We start from the raw sequence: 16,143 nt of genomic DNA, 5'->3' as shown, positions 1-16,143 counted from the left end.
GCTGCTTACAGTTTTTTTTTTTCAGCAGCTTCAAAATTTTCAACTCTTCAAACACATCTCTTGCAAAATGAAGCACTGCATTCAAAATAACCACAAACACATCTCAAAAATCAAACATTTGCAAACACCTTTGCTATAATATTAATGACTAAATGATTTTTTTGTGTCACATAGAGAATTTCGTATTGTGTTTTTAGAAACTGAAAACTGAGTTAAAGGCTGAGAATTAGTGTATGGTTTTGCAGATTTGGTGAGTGCTTCCGGTGTTTGAGTGTCAGGTTTCAGAAACTGTGTGACAAGTGAAGATTTTGTGTGTAAGCAGTTGAACATGGATAAATGTGTGCTATGAGTTTATATTGTGATTCTTGAGGTAATTATATGATATTTTTAAGTTTTCTGAATGAGAAAATGGCTAAATTTTTGGAAAAATTAGGGCATTTTTAAGATTTTTTTTTTTTTTTTTTTGCAGAAAACACTGAGCACATTGGAACGTGTGAGAAAACAGGTGAAATGTGTTTAATGTTTTGAGAAACGTTACGAAAACTGAATGAATGATTTGGAAAACTGGGCCAAAATGAATTAGTTATAGTGTGTCAGCAAACGAGAAAAAGTGTAAGCAGCATCTGTGGAAGACGCAGACAAGAGTTGCCTGATGGATGAATGCTGATCAGCGAAACCTGCCCCACCAACAACGGAAACTTCGCTTTTCGCATTGATGTGGACAACAGTGAAGAGCCACCTCCTGAAGAGCCCAGAAGAAAGCCCAGACACTTAGTCATCACAGTGTCACATGGAGAATTTTTGCAAATGACATGACTCAGAACTGTATACTTAAATTCTGTAGAATACAGTAAGTTGCGAAAAGAAAGGAAGCTTGCACAGTTATAGCCATTTATAGCCATTACTTATATATTCTTAAGTATTTTACTCATAGGGGAAAACTGCTTCACACAAACAAAACACTTCTATTTATTGCTGTCTGTCATGTTTATTTGGATAACAGTAAGTTCAGCACAGATGATATTGATACAGGTTTCATGATGCTGTTTCCCTTGATGTGACAGTATTTGTATCTGTACAGAATATTATTTCCGTCAAAAGATAGACATTCAGGTAATACAGCTTGCGTATGTGCTCCCTTTCAGGTTCTTTAATAATTTAAAATGGGGATTCACATTCACAAGATAAGATCTGCTGTCTGATGATGTGTTAGACTTGAAAGTGCAGCGTTTAACACACAGCTGATTCACTGGGCTCTGCTCAGAAGTCAGGCCTGTCCTTCTTCAGTTTGGAGTAGTCCATGTTGACAGCGAAGAGCTGTGGGAAACAGGTTATGGGTTAAATTATATTATAACATATTATTACAGTAGCAGAATGTGCCAAATTGGAATTTTGTAAGGTTATTATAGGCTTAACTGACTATATTAGCTAAACATAGATGGACATACTAAGATGGACACAAAAAGTCTACATGAATGTTGTTTTCACCTTATACTGGTCATTTGGCCCCAGTTTGTTCCAAGGCTCTGGGTTGTTCTTGCGATCCCATCTGTTGACAGATTACAGTCAGTCAAATACTCTGAATTATATTGGAATCTAAAGATTGCTGCCTGTTTGATAATGTAATGAAAAAGGGTTGGCTACTCACGAGCAGTCAGGGTTCTTCAGTGCAAGGCGGCCCAGGTAAAGCATAGACATGGTCGCTCCACCACCGATGAAGACGAAGAGAGGAATCAACTTCAAAGAGAGACAGAATTATTAATCAATGGCTAAACTGAATAACTGAATAGCCAATAACCTCTCTGTAATGCAGTCCATAAAATAAAAGGCCAAATATATTGTAGGGGTCAAACCTGTTAACATCATATTTGTTTATTCAGTTAAATAATATTCAATTAAAATATATAAATAATCATGTTTACAAATGTCAGCATTCAATTCTCTTGCTAAAAATCTTTTAATATCAAACCTGTAAATGACTGTCAATAGTTTTGTGATTTTTTTTCTTGAATCACTTTATCAAACCGGAAAAGGTGTGTTTCCAAGAATGACCCATTTAATACAGTCCATTTAGGCAGTTCACTAGGTTTTAAGACCTTGCCATCCTTATCTGAGGGAAATAACAACGGTTTTTATGTTGATTCCGATCATCTACAAGCGGAAAGCTATTTTCTTATATACTTAGAGTATTATAAATCCAGTACTACTGCGTGACAATTTTTTCCGATTAACCACAGGGCTTTTTCAAAATTGTCCGAATTCCTTCGCATAGATCTATGAATATATTCTATAGCCTAGTGTTTTAGGGTTAAGTCTTGTAAATCCCGATAGAAAGCTGTTATGGTAAATGACTTAAAAGAAGTACAATTGATTTCACCTCAATGTCCTTGACAGCTGCTGAACACTACACTGTAACACAGCCATATATGACAGATAACGCGACCTACAGCCGGCTTACGTGCTCAGCCACTGCGGGAATATGGTGAAATCACGTACACAATGTATAGACTGAAAACCATTTGATCAATGCCAATATCCTCACCATATCATAGAATGACCACGATATCTCGCTACTGTGAATTAAATAACATGAAATCAATGTTTCTCCCCACTGCGACAATTTAATATACGGGTTGCCTTTTAAATCAAACATATCTGTATTAAATATACCCCTCGAGCAGCGGATCAGGATGTATTTACGACAGAGCCAAAGCCTGAAACGATTCTGTGGCATTATTTGAGAATGAATGAATCATCATTATTAACACACAGCATCAGCAGTAAGAGATCTAAAATACTTACAGCCGGGTGGCTTTTCAATTGTTTCAGTACGGTACTCAGCATGTCAAACTCCCGAAATATACATATATATAGAGAGAGAGAGAGAGAGAACAGGATTAATGAGAGGTCTGACGGTGTTCGTACACTCACTGCTGTGTGTTTCTGGAGCGCAGTGTGATGGGATGCATAGGCGGAGGGTGTGGCCATGAGGACTTTGCCACCAAATGCCACTAAATTGGAAAATAATGCCTCTGCACAAACAAATGAAATCTATTACGTCTGCTGCTAACAAAGTGTAAATGAACTGACAGTGTCGACTGTGGCATCAAATTAAGATCTGGTCACAGTATTTTATGTTAGGCGTTTTTAAAGTGTTGCGCATTTTAACCAATCACACACAGTTCTGTTGATCTTAGGAACGCATTGGCTAATCAGAAGCGTTTAGATTACGAAACTCATCTGTTTTGAGCGCGCGCACGTTCCCTGATTGAATTCCGCGAATTCTCTAGCAAAAATTATAACACAACACAGATGCACGTTAACAGCTCCATTGATTATATATATATATATAATTATTATAATTTTTTTGAGAGTGCTTAAACTCACGATAGATCAAAGTTAGTGATAATGTCACTATCTATATATAATTTATTCGCTGTTTAAATAACCGTGGAAAGTAAACGTTATATAAATAATTTTTTATTATTAAATTGTAATAACATTAAATACAAACTCAGTTCCATTAAACATATGTTATTAGACTACATGACGTCCATCTCTGGTTGTTGCCTAAAAAGACTGGTTTATGATGTTTAATTTGGCTGCTTTTAGCCTTACCCTGGAGTTGGTTCACCCTCCGCCTATGGATGCCTAAATAACTAAATTACTTAAGCTCTGTGGAGGGACACAATTGAGGTAACACAATTGAAGTAGCCTACTCTTGTGGCCAAACCAAAGTAAAGCAGAGTTGGTTGAACCACCGGTGGTATACAGTATATAACTATTTAGCAAAATGCTCGGTGATAGCTACCTTTATTTTAATATGAATCATCCGTTATTCGAAATTATTTTTAGTAAGCTCCTAATTTAAATGGCTTTAAAAGTGCTGGGCAACGATTCATGAATGATATCGTGTCATGTAATGAAAATATTAAACCTGACAAGGAACAAGGAGCAGCAGGTATGAAAATGAACATCTGATATAACAGAATTTTAAAAACATATCGTTTGCTGCATATAGTGTACTATAAATAACATTACTTGATAACACGAGATTAGCACTTCTTTTAATAATCATGACCGTCAAAATCACAGTAGGTTATGTTGTTTCTCATAAACAACATAAACGCTTGTAATTTAGTCAAACAGAACAGGCATTCAGTTATGCTCAATTCTACTTTATTGGTGTCAAAACATAGTAGAGACATGGAAGAATTTAAGTGATCTATAGAAAGAAAATAATCAAACAATATGTGTAGTTTCCCCAAGTACTTTTCAACGGCAAGGCAACTATTCCAAACTAACTTATTTGAACATAAAGCATTTTAACCAAACCCTAAAATAACAAATATCATGTGCACATTGAATGAAGAAACACTTTAAAGTCAGATAATGTCACCATTTACATTCTATAGCTTATCTTTAGCAGGGAAAAAATGTAATAAAAAAAGTGCAAACAGTACAGACTTGCCAGCTAATCTTACATTCATGTACAGATTAATCTATACAAATATAAAAACATTCTTAGGTTCAAGGTATACAATGTAAACATTCATTAGAAAGAGAAAAAAAAAACTAATTTCTGAAAAAATAAAAATGGTGAATGTCAATGTACCATTAAAGCATGACTGTGACATTTACCTAAAATCAAAGAACACGAATATACAGTACCTACTGAAATGGTATATGACTGTAATAATCCACCCACATAATTTCTTCAATAAACTTTCAATAATCAAAACAAAACATAACTAAAGTATATATATATTAAAAAATAATACATTCGCCATTTTTTTTTGAAGTAGGTGGTAAAAATGCAGATTTAAAATACAAACTTTGCCTAATAGTACCATTCATTTTCTTTCTAATATATATATATATACATATACATATACATATATATATATAGCCCTATTTATCATTCACTGTCTATAAATGACATACTTTTCATTATAAAACCCCCCAAATTATTAAATCATAAATCTATCAAATCGGCCAATGTTCAGCATGCTCACTGAGCCACAAAGAAATCCGGTATTCTCTTATTACAATTAGCAAAATTAAACATTAAACACCAAAGAACTGATTGTTTTTAAAGAGAATCACATTCTATTTCTCCCACGCAGATGCTGATTTCACCGGGGGGTTTTTTACTGACTCATCACTGTCCCACCCAGCAGGACCCTGGAGAAACTGAGAGGCTGCAGATCAGGAAGTCCACTGGAGGTATAAGGGGCTTGGGGAGATTGACAGGGCAGAAGGCTGAGCCTGTGTGTGTGGTGAAGTTCACTTTGTTGGGGTCAGGACAGGAGGACACATACACTTGATCCAAACATGGAAGGCTGATAGTAGATGCACAAATGTCAATACGGAGTTAACCATAGCTTTATAAATGTACATAACCACACACAGGTAGCAACACTCTAGAATGGTATGCCTACTTACATATTCTCTACACACACTCGGATTCTTTCACAACCTTCTGGTGGATCTCTCTGAAAGCTGTAGCTGTTATTGGGCCGTGGTGATGAGGACACCGTCACAATACACGAGTTGACCTCTTCAACTGAGGACAGAGCCGTATCACAGTCTGTTCAAATTACAGATACATAGGACTTCAGCAGTCAAAATATAATTGAAATATCAATTGACAATTGATAATAATTACACCTTTTTAACTTTTCAAATGTTGTTTTCAAATGCTTTTTAAAAATGGATTTTATTAACCCTAATTAGGATCATTATTTTGCAGTTTGAGATCATTTTGAGAGCATTTTTGCAAACTGAATTGCTGCTAGCGTAATGGACCCTTTCCATATATCTGAGATTCAAAGTATAGCACTATAAATTTATGTAACATTTTTAGAAAACAAAAGCTATTGGTAGATTTACAATGTTAATAATGGTGGAATTTGTATTGATTTATTAATATAGAGGTGTACTTTCACCATGTAATATAGTTGAAGGGATAGTTCACCCCAAAAAATAATTTCTTCATTTATAATTTAGTCACCCGTAAGTTGTTCAAACACCTGCAAGTTTCTGAGATTCTTTCTTTGTCGAACACCACAGAAGATATTCTGATGAATGTTTGTAACTAAACAGTTGCTGGTAGCCATTGACGTCCATATTATGGAGAAAGAAAAGAAATCCAATGGAAGTCAGTGGCCTGGTTACCACATTCTTCAAAATATCAAGGCAAGTATATGATGGAAAAAATTATTGGATGAGTTTTTGGGTGAACTGTCCCTTTAAGATTACGGTGTTGTGAGAGCAGACCATTTAGGAACATTTTAAAATAGCATGCCAAACAATCACACGCCCTGTTATATAGTTCATACAAACAGTAAAACAATGTTACATGAATGTAATCAGTGTAAAATGCAGCCCTCTATTGGTGAAAATCACCACTACAAGATTGCTCTGGTAACCAGCAGGGTATGCTGGTCAGGAATTTTTGCAGGGTATTTAAAGGGTGTTTTGAATATGGTGAAAAAAAACGGTATATTTCCAGTCACAGGACACCAAAAACCAAACTGTGTCCAGAAAACATGGACATCCTAATATATAGTTAAGTTTTTGACAGGAATAATATGGTGGTTTATGTATTAACAAGAGTAAAAAAAAAAAGAGACCTACTCTCGAAATCTAGAGGGCGCTGTGGAGAGCAAGATGTGGATGGGGAAGAAGAAGAGGGAGAAGCTACACAGGAAGAACCAATCTGAAATCCCCTCTTGGAGCTCAGGTGAGGAACAGGAGCCCTGTGGCCATCAGGAACCTCATATAGCTAAAAAAAAAAAAAAACTGTTACATCCAGTCATGCAAGTTTCAATATGCAACTTTGCACGATATCGGCCTTCACAATCAGTTAAAATGGTGAAAAGTGTTAGACATACTCCACAGTGGTGAACTGATGAGTGATGTGTGAATACTTTCTCCAGCTCTTGATCTAGTCTCTCTTCACTTTGACGCAGACGTGACGGCAGTCGAGTCAATGACACAGATGGGATTAATAGAGCAGGGGACTGAGAATAGAAGAAACACAAACATATCGGTATTAGTATTATTACAATGGCTTTTTCATTATCTAATAATATTTTTACTTGAAGGCTCTCCAACGCATACATGTATGAGGGGCCGTACAAGCCATAATTCAGTCTGGCACTCTCACACACTTATATGATCCTTTCACATACATACATACATTTGTACTCTCACACACTTACATTCTCCTTTCACATACATATATTTTTGTTTTCGCACACATACATTTCTACTCTCTCACACATACACATTCTCCTTACACATACATTTTAATTTCTTTTAGAGAAATTAAAAGAAAGAAACTTTTAAGAATTTTTTTAATTTCTCAGTATCCATTACTTCCTTAAGCAGGAAGTCACTCTCAGACCAGGAAATATATGTGCAAGACTTGCTCAGCTCTTCCTCACAATTGTACAGTAATGCTATATTTTCATGTACTATACATATTTACAGTTTTTAACTTTACCATATCATTTTGTAACCTATGTGTTCAACAGATCTGTGTAAAAGTGTTATGATACTGATTTAGATCATATTGACTGACTGGTTTGGCCAGTGGTTAAAATGTTTTACTTGCCCTGGCAAAAATTTTAATGGCCTTGCCACGATCAATCAATCAATAAATAAGACTTTCATTGTTGACTAACATTGTATTGTAATAAATGATAACCATTTTGTACTAATAGGTACAATAGTTCAAAGATAATAGTGCTTTTTCAGGTCTTTCAGGTAGGTCTAACTCTATTCCAGTTAAGGATGCACTGATTTTCGTGACCTATTCCAATTGCTGATTTTATTTATTTGTTTATTTATTTTCAAACAAATTAACAGATTCCCATACTTGTTGCCAATTTACAGAATTTAGTTTTTATTACTTTTTTTATATATTTTATTTTTATTTTGTTCTTTTAATGGCCAAACTAACCTTGAGCAAACAAAAATATATGCAACACAAAGCAACTGCACAAAACAAAAACAACAGACAGGCTGAATGAATATTTTATTATTACTCTTTTTTTATTATTATTAGTGTTTTATTACCTTAATTATATACATGTCTGTATCTGCACTATGTTTGTACTTTCTGTACTGGATGCTCCTGACACCCAGATGAATCCCTTGTGTGTTAAACACACATGGCAATAAAGCTCTTTCTGATTCTGATGAAAATGCTAATTCAATCTCTGACAGCAGGTGGCGCTTACAGAACACTAGCAGTGTTTCCTGGGTTATTGCTGTACACAGCGCTGCGCTAATTAACACTCATTTAAAGGGACAATAAGTAACTTTTTAGGTATTTTATTATCTAAAATCAATATTTTTATTCATAAATATGCCCTCAATGGTGTACAAATACCTATGCCAATGTTTAAACTAATCCTCGTAAATGAAGAATTTATTATCTTTATATACATGGGATGGGTAGGTCGACGGAGGCTTCCATGTAGTTCCGCCATCTTGCAAAACTATAATAGCAGAGAGGGACAAAAAGTACTAAGCCAACGCGTTTCCACAACGCGTTTTCGGTCAGAGCCAGAAACGCAGGTGCAGAGCAGTGAGAGGCGCTTGAAACTGCACCGGCAAGTTTAAAAGTCTGGATTGCATTCTTATTATGGACCAAACATATGCCGCGCCACAGGAGAAGTAAACATCGTCGCAAAAACAGTCAAAAATAGAACGTAAAAGGAAACGTGACCGTAGATTACAGAAAACAAGAGTTAATGTCGGGGAAGCTTTTTCTAGGTGGAAAGAGCTAATGCTGGATAAAGATTTCAAAAGAGACGCTGAAGTGGCCAGTTTTCTTCTCGACAGGTAAGTCAGTGTTACAATCTATATTACAATATTTTTTTTATATCTACAACTGCAACGCGCATTTGAAAAAGCGAGGCGCTGGAGAGCAAAATTAGTTTGAATGCAAAATACAATTTCACCACTAGATGGGAGTAATTCCTACTTAGTGTCCCTTTAATATGTATTTAACGACTGTAAGAGGAAAAAGAAAATGCCATTGAAACCTTTCTGAAGACGGTCAGTTCTCCTCAGAAATACATCCAATATTCACCCCCACCCTAATTCTATAATTATGGTTTTCTTTCAGTATATTAATGAATTTGTTTGGTCTGATACAGTATTTTCTCTGCTTGTGTGACTATTCTCTCCTCTTTGTGTCTGTCTTTAGTGGATCTGTGTTAAAGATAATACATCATGAAGATCACAACTCTGTGTTACCAATTTACCTTGCACCGTTTTTAATCTTAGCGTTGCCAGGTATTAAAAAAAGAAGAAAAAAAATAAACACGCAATGAGTCCAAATCTTGAGTTATGGAAATAATATAAATATATCGCTATCCCTAACTTGCAACCTCCCTCTTTATTCACTTCCTAAATTACGTGGAGAAATATACAAATAAATAAAAATTAGGGCCGGGACTTTAATGCGTTAATTGAGATTAATTAATTACACAAAAAAATAATGCGTTAACTAAGATTAATTAATTACAGAAAAAAAATTCCCGCATTTTTAATAACTTATTTTTGCACCGCGGAACGTTTCTCACTGGACGCGTTTCGGCGGACCGATTATACTGAAGCACCAACTAGCGTTCGCATATCACCGCAGGCGCAGCACATCGAGCCTCAAGTATCACCTCAACGCAAAACATATAGCAGCTAGCGTGGACTTTACACTTTATGTTGAACTGTGTATTATTTTGTTGGTGCAACTGGCAGTTTATGTTGAACTCTATCGTTTTGGCCAAGGTTATTGAGAGTTGGACTTAGTATGTTATGGCCTCTGAAGCAACAGAGAGATGTTTTCTAATAGTCAGGGTTTCCAATGTTCTGAATGTAATTGACAGTATTGTGTTTTACTTAAAAAACACTTTACAGAAGGTTCCAGCACCTATAAGCTTCCTGAATTTCTGAAATGTACTATTTCTAAATTGTTTCTAAATATGCTATTGCTACTCTTAATGGCAAAAATTGCACTGGTCTGCTAGACTTGGTTGAACAAAGATAAACAATATTTTGTTGCTTAAGCTTATGTATTCAGTCATTATTTCAATGGTATACTATAAATCCATGTGAAAAAAAAAGACTTCTCACTGTTCTCAGGTCAAATATTTATATGCGATTAAAATGTGATTAATTTCAATTAATTAATTACAAAGCCTCTAATTAATTAGATTAATTTTTTTAATCGAGTCCCGGCCCTAATAAAAATCCATAGATGCTTATAATAGATGTATCTGGCAACACGACTGAGGCTGAGCCCGCGACCTCAATCACAACTCGCTCAAAGGACGAGGCATTTCACGATGATAATATTTATTAATTTATTTATTTTTAAAACCCACATAGCTTGCTGAAATACTTCTGTGGCTGCCTCATCTAATATATGTATGTGAAAGGAGAATGTAAGTGTGTGAGAGTGCCAGAATGAATTATGGCTGGTACGGCCCTTCATATATATGTATATATGTGCCAAATTAGGGCTTGACATTTACACCCACCAAATGCGGGTGGGTATCAGCAGTGGGGGGTAATATGGTCATTCCCACTACCCACTTTGGTGGGTTGAATTTTATATACCCTACAGTAATAGAACTTAACATTAATGCTTGTATGAGACAAGTGCATTTTATTTAATGGGTGAGTGAAAGAATTTTACTTGCCTAACCGAACATTTGATGTGTATAAAACAACTAGTTACGGATGCACTGAAATTTGGGTGAGAATGCTTCTGATTTTATTACATTTGGTGTAAACGGCAATTGATAATTGATAATCAAGGCCAACCTAATCAGCAAAGTAATCAACCAACAAGGTCGGGTCAGTTGAGGCTTGTGTAGTCTTTCTGTATGTGAAACAATCTCGTTGAGAAATCAAAATAAATGAACGTAACTGCACACAGAAGAGCATACTGCGGTAAAAATTAAATGTAATTTGTATATTTATAACATATAGCTTAATTAAGGAACAGAACACGACCAAGAGAGTTACATTTTCCTTGAAAACCACAATTGCAAATTTGACATTGATTTTATACAAGAGTTCAAACAAGTAGGTAATATATATATTTTAGTACACTATTGACAATTTTTTTTTTTTTTTACAATACTGTCAATGTTGACAGTTTTTTGCTTGATTTGGTTAACGAAAATAGTTACAAACATCAAAGTTGAACAGTTGCACATCTCTGAGCAAAACGTTACTGAATGATTTGAGTCAATGATTCAGTGATCCATTCATAAAGACAGGGAGCCGGTTGCATAAAAGACTTAGACTAGGCTTTAAAAAAAATCTTAGAAAATCTAACTTTATTCTTTAATAATTTTAATTCATTTAATTCATTACATAAAAACATAGATTAGTCTAGCCTGAATCCAAAATATAAGATTGATTACCCTTTGGTTAACTGCTAGTTGGTCAAACTAGATCTTAAAGGGGATGTACTGCAGGTAGGGTTGACAACAGAGTGGTTGAACTAGGTATTGCAGTCCAAATAAAGTTTTTGGAGGGTTTTTTTTTTTTTTTTTTTCACCCAGCTCCTCCTCCTCAGACTTAATGTACACACAGGTTGCCGCTGTGGTTTCTGCCAACTGCCAACCGAGGTGCCGAAATAAATTGGGTAAACTGAGAGTGGGATGGTTTCACAAACCAAAAATAGAAACTGACATTCCGGACCGGAACGCAAATTTTCTTACTGTAGCATCGTTTTTCAGATAAACAAGTATGTTAACTTGTTAAACATGTTTCTTAATCTGCAAACATACATATTATGGTATTTTTATGCTTTTGTAGTGGCAAAAAAAATATATATATAGCAAGCTTATAACATTATATAACAATATATTTTTTAAATAACCTGGAAATCAATTTAAATACATTTTAGTATGTGGTAATTTCAGTCATTTAAATGTAATTTACCAACAACAAAATTGTGGTCAGTGAAAATGCTAAATTGGCTAGTAAATTTGGAAAACCACTAGCCACATTGGCTGGTGAGCAAAAAAGTTAATGTCAAACCCTGCCTGTAATGTAAGTGAACCACAAACACACACTTTTAAAAACCATGCGAACACTTCAAGAATATGTTAGCATGAGACAAAAACTAAAGAAAAACACAAAGAACCTTTTTTATATTTTCAATCCACGCTGGATAGTCGGATTAAATGATCTCCCAGGTATTAATTTATATATTTAACAAAATCACACAGAAAGCATGAGCTTTATCAACATACTGTACCGTATAAAACAGCCCATCACAGGCACACAAAACTGACACAATCACGAAAATGAACCAGTGTGCATCCAATCTATGCTGTTGAACTATAAACGTCCTGGATATGAATAAAGGATGTTACAAACACTGGTAAATGTAGCCAAAAAAGGCCAATTTTAAGGCAAATATTTATCACATTTGATGGACAGCGAGTACTGCAGTATTCAGCACTCTTATACACGGGACTAAATTTAAATACCAAACTAACAGTACATATCTGATAAAGTGCTACGTGTGTGATGTTGTAGATTGTCGGTCTATAATTTGGTGCAACAGTATGTTGTGATGCATTAAAACTAACAAAAACAACAGGCATAACAAAATACCATTATATCTACCTAAAACTAAACTGGAATTATCAAATTATTAAATAATCAAGCAACTGTAATAAAACTGAGAAACTATAATAACTATAGGAAGTGTTTGCAGCTAGCCAGCATACGTTTAAAGCAGAAGGGTTTTTGATACAAGCACTCTTCCTGTTACTTTTTGCAATCCTCCACACTTCCTCTAACATTTGTGTACGTACATGCGTAAGAATATGGCACTTTAGTGTACTTGAAGGCTTCACCCACAGACCACTGAAGTCATTTGAATTGTCAAGAAGCTTTTGGTGCAACCGAGAATGTGCTTTCCTAAACTATAACACGAACCAGAATTATAGTCTAATTTTACAATAATATTTTGCAACATTTTGATACATGACATTCAATGATGTAGATTTCCATGCAAGTGCACTACAGTACTCTATCTATGCCACTATTAACACTTACGTAGTGCAAAATACTGCTATCTTGACAGCATAAAAAGCACCAATTTGTGTTTTAAGTCGTTTTTATGTCAACGTACATTCTCTTAACCCAGTTTATTGTTCATTGACTACACCATCCATGGGTTTATCTCTCCCAATTGATTGTTCTATAGATAAGTATATCCATAAGGCCTTGATGAGTGTAAGGGGTGTTTGTAAATATGCTTCATTTTTTTAATTAAGCTTGATTTTTGTAATTCTGCAAGCGAAGCTAGTAGTGCATAAATGGCATACTTTTTTACAGCATACTCTTTAATTGCATTTGACCATAATTGCAAATAGCTCCATTTGATCGGTTTAGGTTGAAAAAGGAAATGAGGATTTTGGTAATGAGGAACCAGGGAGTATAGAAGTGTTTGAAAAAGAGAATGACATATGTGTGTATATTAGTACCTGACGTTGGTTGTGCAGTTTCTCTTGATTGCCAAACAGAACGCCTGACCTTTTCTTCTGTTGTAGTTGTTGTTGTTTCAGCTTAAAACTCTTAGAAACATAAAGAGTAAGGATAGAAAAGAGAGGAAAAAACAGAGATGCATGTAGTGTGATGTAGATATATGAAATCTTACATGACCCAGTACAAGCAACCACACAAGAACTATAGTTTCATGCAGTTTGCAATCTAATTTATTGTGCAATGAGACTTACAGATGAATCTGCACACACGTCACTTCCATCCTGGAGACGTTCTGAATTCCCCCATGATGCCGAACGCTTGTGAAATCCAACAGCTGTTGTTTCATCTCCACCTAACCATGTGTGTGGTGTCTTTTACAAAAAATATCAACATTAACATCACATAAAACTACAACTTAAGACTCTTGTTCAGAACACATTGCCATCTGTTCCTCATGACTTTGGAATACTGCACTAGTCACACAGGCTACTTTCATGGAAACTAAATTCATCCCATTTAGTTACATCCTTGTTTTACTCACAAAGTTGACAATGTTTTAGTGAACTAGTACAACTAGATATTTAGCTATAAACCAGCTACAAGTGCAATATAAGGCAATTTCACAAGTAAATGGCTAAAACTTAAGCTTGAGTCATTATATGAAATAAAGAGTATCTGATTATATGAAAGAAAGAGTGAAATTTTGACTTAGGTAATGAGGAACAGAAAACAGATGATATTTCAAAAATGAGAAAAGCTGATGCACCCAATTCCCTTCACATCTGAGCTTAGGGTTAAAGTTCATTAGGGCTGCAGTAAATCATAGGATGTGATGAGCAAACCATGGTGCAGTGTACCAAAGACTTTTGGTATACATACCATGGTACCGCATGGCCCTGTTTACACTGATATTAACATCTGTCCTGGGTGAGTCAGCTGAACTTTTATTAAGAATTGATTATGGATCTTGCATCCTTTCACCTGTGTGGATTTGTCTTCCCTGCCGTGTCTGTCGTCCTCTTTGGGCCATTGGCCTTGCAAGTACGGCCCCACAATCGCATCCAGAGATACTGTGCGCTGGATCGGAGTCTGCAAACGCCACTCTGCTTTGGTCCGTTCACCTGAAGAAACAAGAAAGTAAACTTCAATGCGGAATAAACTACTAAGAGACAACGTTTTTAATAAATGTGTGTAGTGCAATATTTATGAAATACATTTCAATATCATATTTTGTTTTAAATCTTTCGATTCACTGGTCTGGAACATAAAATGCTTCTAATAATTATTCATTATAATATTATTTATATAAATTAGATCGTATGAATACCAATTTGAGCTGTAAAGTTTAACATGATTTGATGATATATTAGTATTCAGATTGTCTGATATGAACAAAACTAGATGATCATGTCTTCTAGCATGACTTGGGATGTTTCAAAGAACACCTTGTGCTTCAATGGATGCAAGGAAATGCAACCTTTAAAACAAAGCAACAAAGGAGCTCACATGATCAGTGTCCCAAATTGTATTATTTGATTACTGAAATGTTTCTTCTTCATTCAATCTTTATTTCCTCCTTTGGAATTCCAGATTTGTTATGTAGCCCCTACAGTATACAGTATGCCAATGAAACCAGTCATCTTACAAGCATAACTTAATTGTAAATATAAATATAAGTAAATATACAGCCACTGTTTATAATTAAAATATTAATTAATTATGAAAGTGATGATGAAAATGTGTTGTTTGATATGCACCAATTAATTCTGGAAGAAAACTGAATATAGATTAAAAGCACATACATTTTAAGATTAATGAAATAATGTATGTGTTTAGATCCTTATAGCACAGGAAGAAACATATTAAAGTACTAATGCAGTTGCAAAAATTCACATAACATTTCCTGTTGATCTTCAAGAAGGACATCCAGTGGCTCAGATCGTGATAGTTACTGATGTGTATGATATACTTCACCTGGAGTGATATTTGTGGCGGAAGCTGGTTTGTGCAGCGTGTAGGGAACAGTAGCTTTGAGAGGCTGGAGACCTGATCCGCTCCTGGACATCTTCATCTCTCCACAAACACGGACTCTGGCGTCGTGAGCGGTTTTTGTCCTTTTCCAACTGGCCATTTCCAGCTATCTAGCCATTCTGAATGTGTTTATTCTAGTTTCTTAACTAGACCGATGACTAGAAGATATACTTATTTAATCGCTTTCAAGTAAACTATTATAACAGTTAAGAGAGCTACTTGCTGCTCAGACTGATCTCTACCTCTCAAAACGCTAGTATGTGTAGGAGCTTTCATTCATTTTAGGAAGTAGGCGGATCCATGTACAATTCGCCTTTTGATTGGCTAAAAGAAATAGCTGCGTTAAGGTAATTGGGTAATAAGACATCAATCCAGAAATAACGTGAACTTTTTTTGGCTTCATCCCAAACTAATTTAATGAACTACTCATTTGCACGCACACACACACACACACACACACACACACACAATTCTAAAGAGTCTAATACTTTTAAGTATGTTAATATTTGGCCTATTCCCTAATAGTGTGCAGTATTGTACTAAGAAACCCCATGAAACCAAAAACGGAGATGCGTACCT

The 16,143-nt window shown here is 35.2% G+C and overlaps 2 protein-coding genes across 3 annotated transcripts; both read right to left on the bottom strand.

The window, feature by feature from the left end:
- Positions 1–963: 963 nt before the first annotated feature.
- On the bottom strand, positions 964–2,969 carry LOC127969386 (cytochrome c oxidase subunit NDUFA4). Its single transcript, XM_052571285.1, has 4 exons — positions 2,803–2,969; positions 1,649–1,737; positions 1,489–1,549; positions 964–1,317 (listed from the first exon to the last, which is right to left on the bottom strand). The coding sequence occupies exons 1-4, from the start codon at positions 2,842–2,844 to the stop codon at positions 1,261–1,263; spliced, it is 249 nt and encodes an 82-aa protein (XP_052427245.1). The 5' UTR covers positions 2,845–2,969; the 3' UTR covers positions 964–1,260.
- Positions 2,970–4,162: 1,193 nt separating this feature from the next.
- Positions 4,163–15,851, bottom strand: LOC127968699 (protein FAM117A). Of its 2 annotated transcripts, none has more exons than XM_052570036.1 (8): positions 15,508–15,851; positions 14,515–14,654; positions 13,785–13,904; positions 13,533–13,622; positions 6,897–7,025; positions 6,640–6,787; positions 5,446–5,590; positions 4,163–5,342 (listed from the first exon to the last, which is right to left on the bottom strand). In XM_052570036.1, the coding sequence occupies exons 1-8, from the start codon at positions 15,662–15,664 to the stop codon at positions 5,162–5,164; spliced, it is 1,110 nt and encodes a 369-aa protein (XP_052425996.1). In that variant the 5' UTR covers positions 15,665–15,851; the 3' UTR covers positions 4,163–5,161. The 2 variants fall into 2 exon arrangements, with proteins under 2 accessions (XP_052425996.1, XP_052425997.1); XM_052570037.1 differs by having other exon boundaries at positions 5,446–5,566; positions 15,508–15,850.
- Between the last annotated feature and the right edge of the window lie 292 nt (positions 15,852–16,143).

Source organism: Carassius gibelio, chromosome B12 (assembly GCF_023724105.1).
Source record: "Carassius gibelio isolate Cgi1373 ecotype wild population from Czech Republic chromosome B12, carGib1.2-hapl.c, whole genome shotgun sequence".
NCBI lineage: Eukaryota > Metazoa > Chordata > Actinopteri > Cypriniformes > Cyprinidae > Carassius > Carassius gibelio.
The sequence above is the reverse complement of the archived record's forward strand: the minus strand, read 5'-3'. Positions and strand labels throughout refer to the sequence as shown.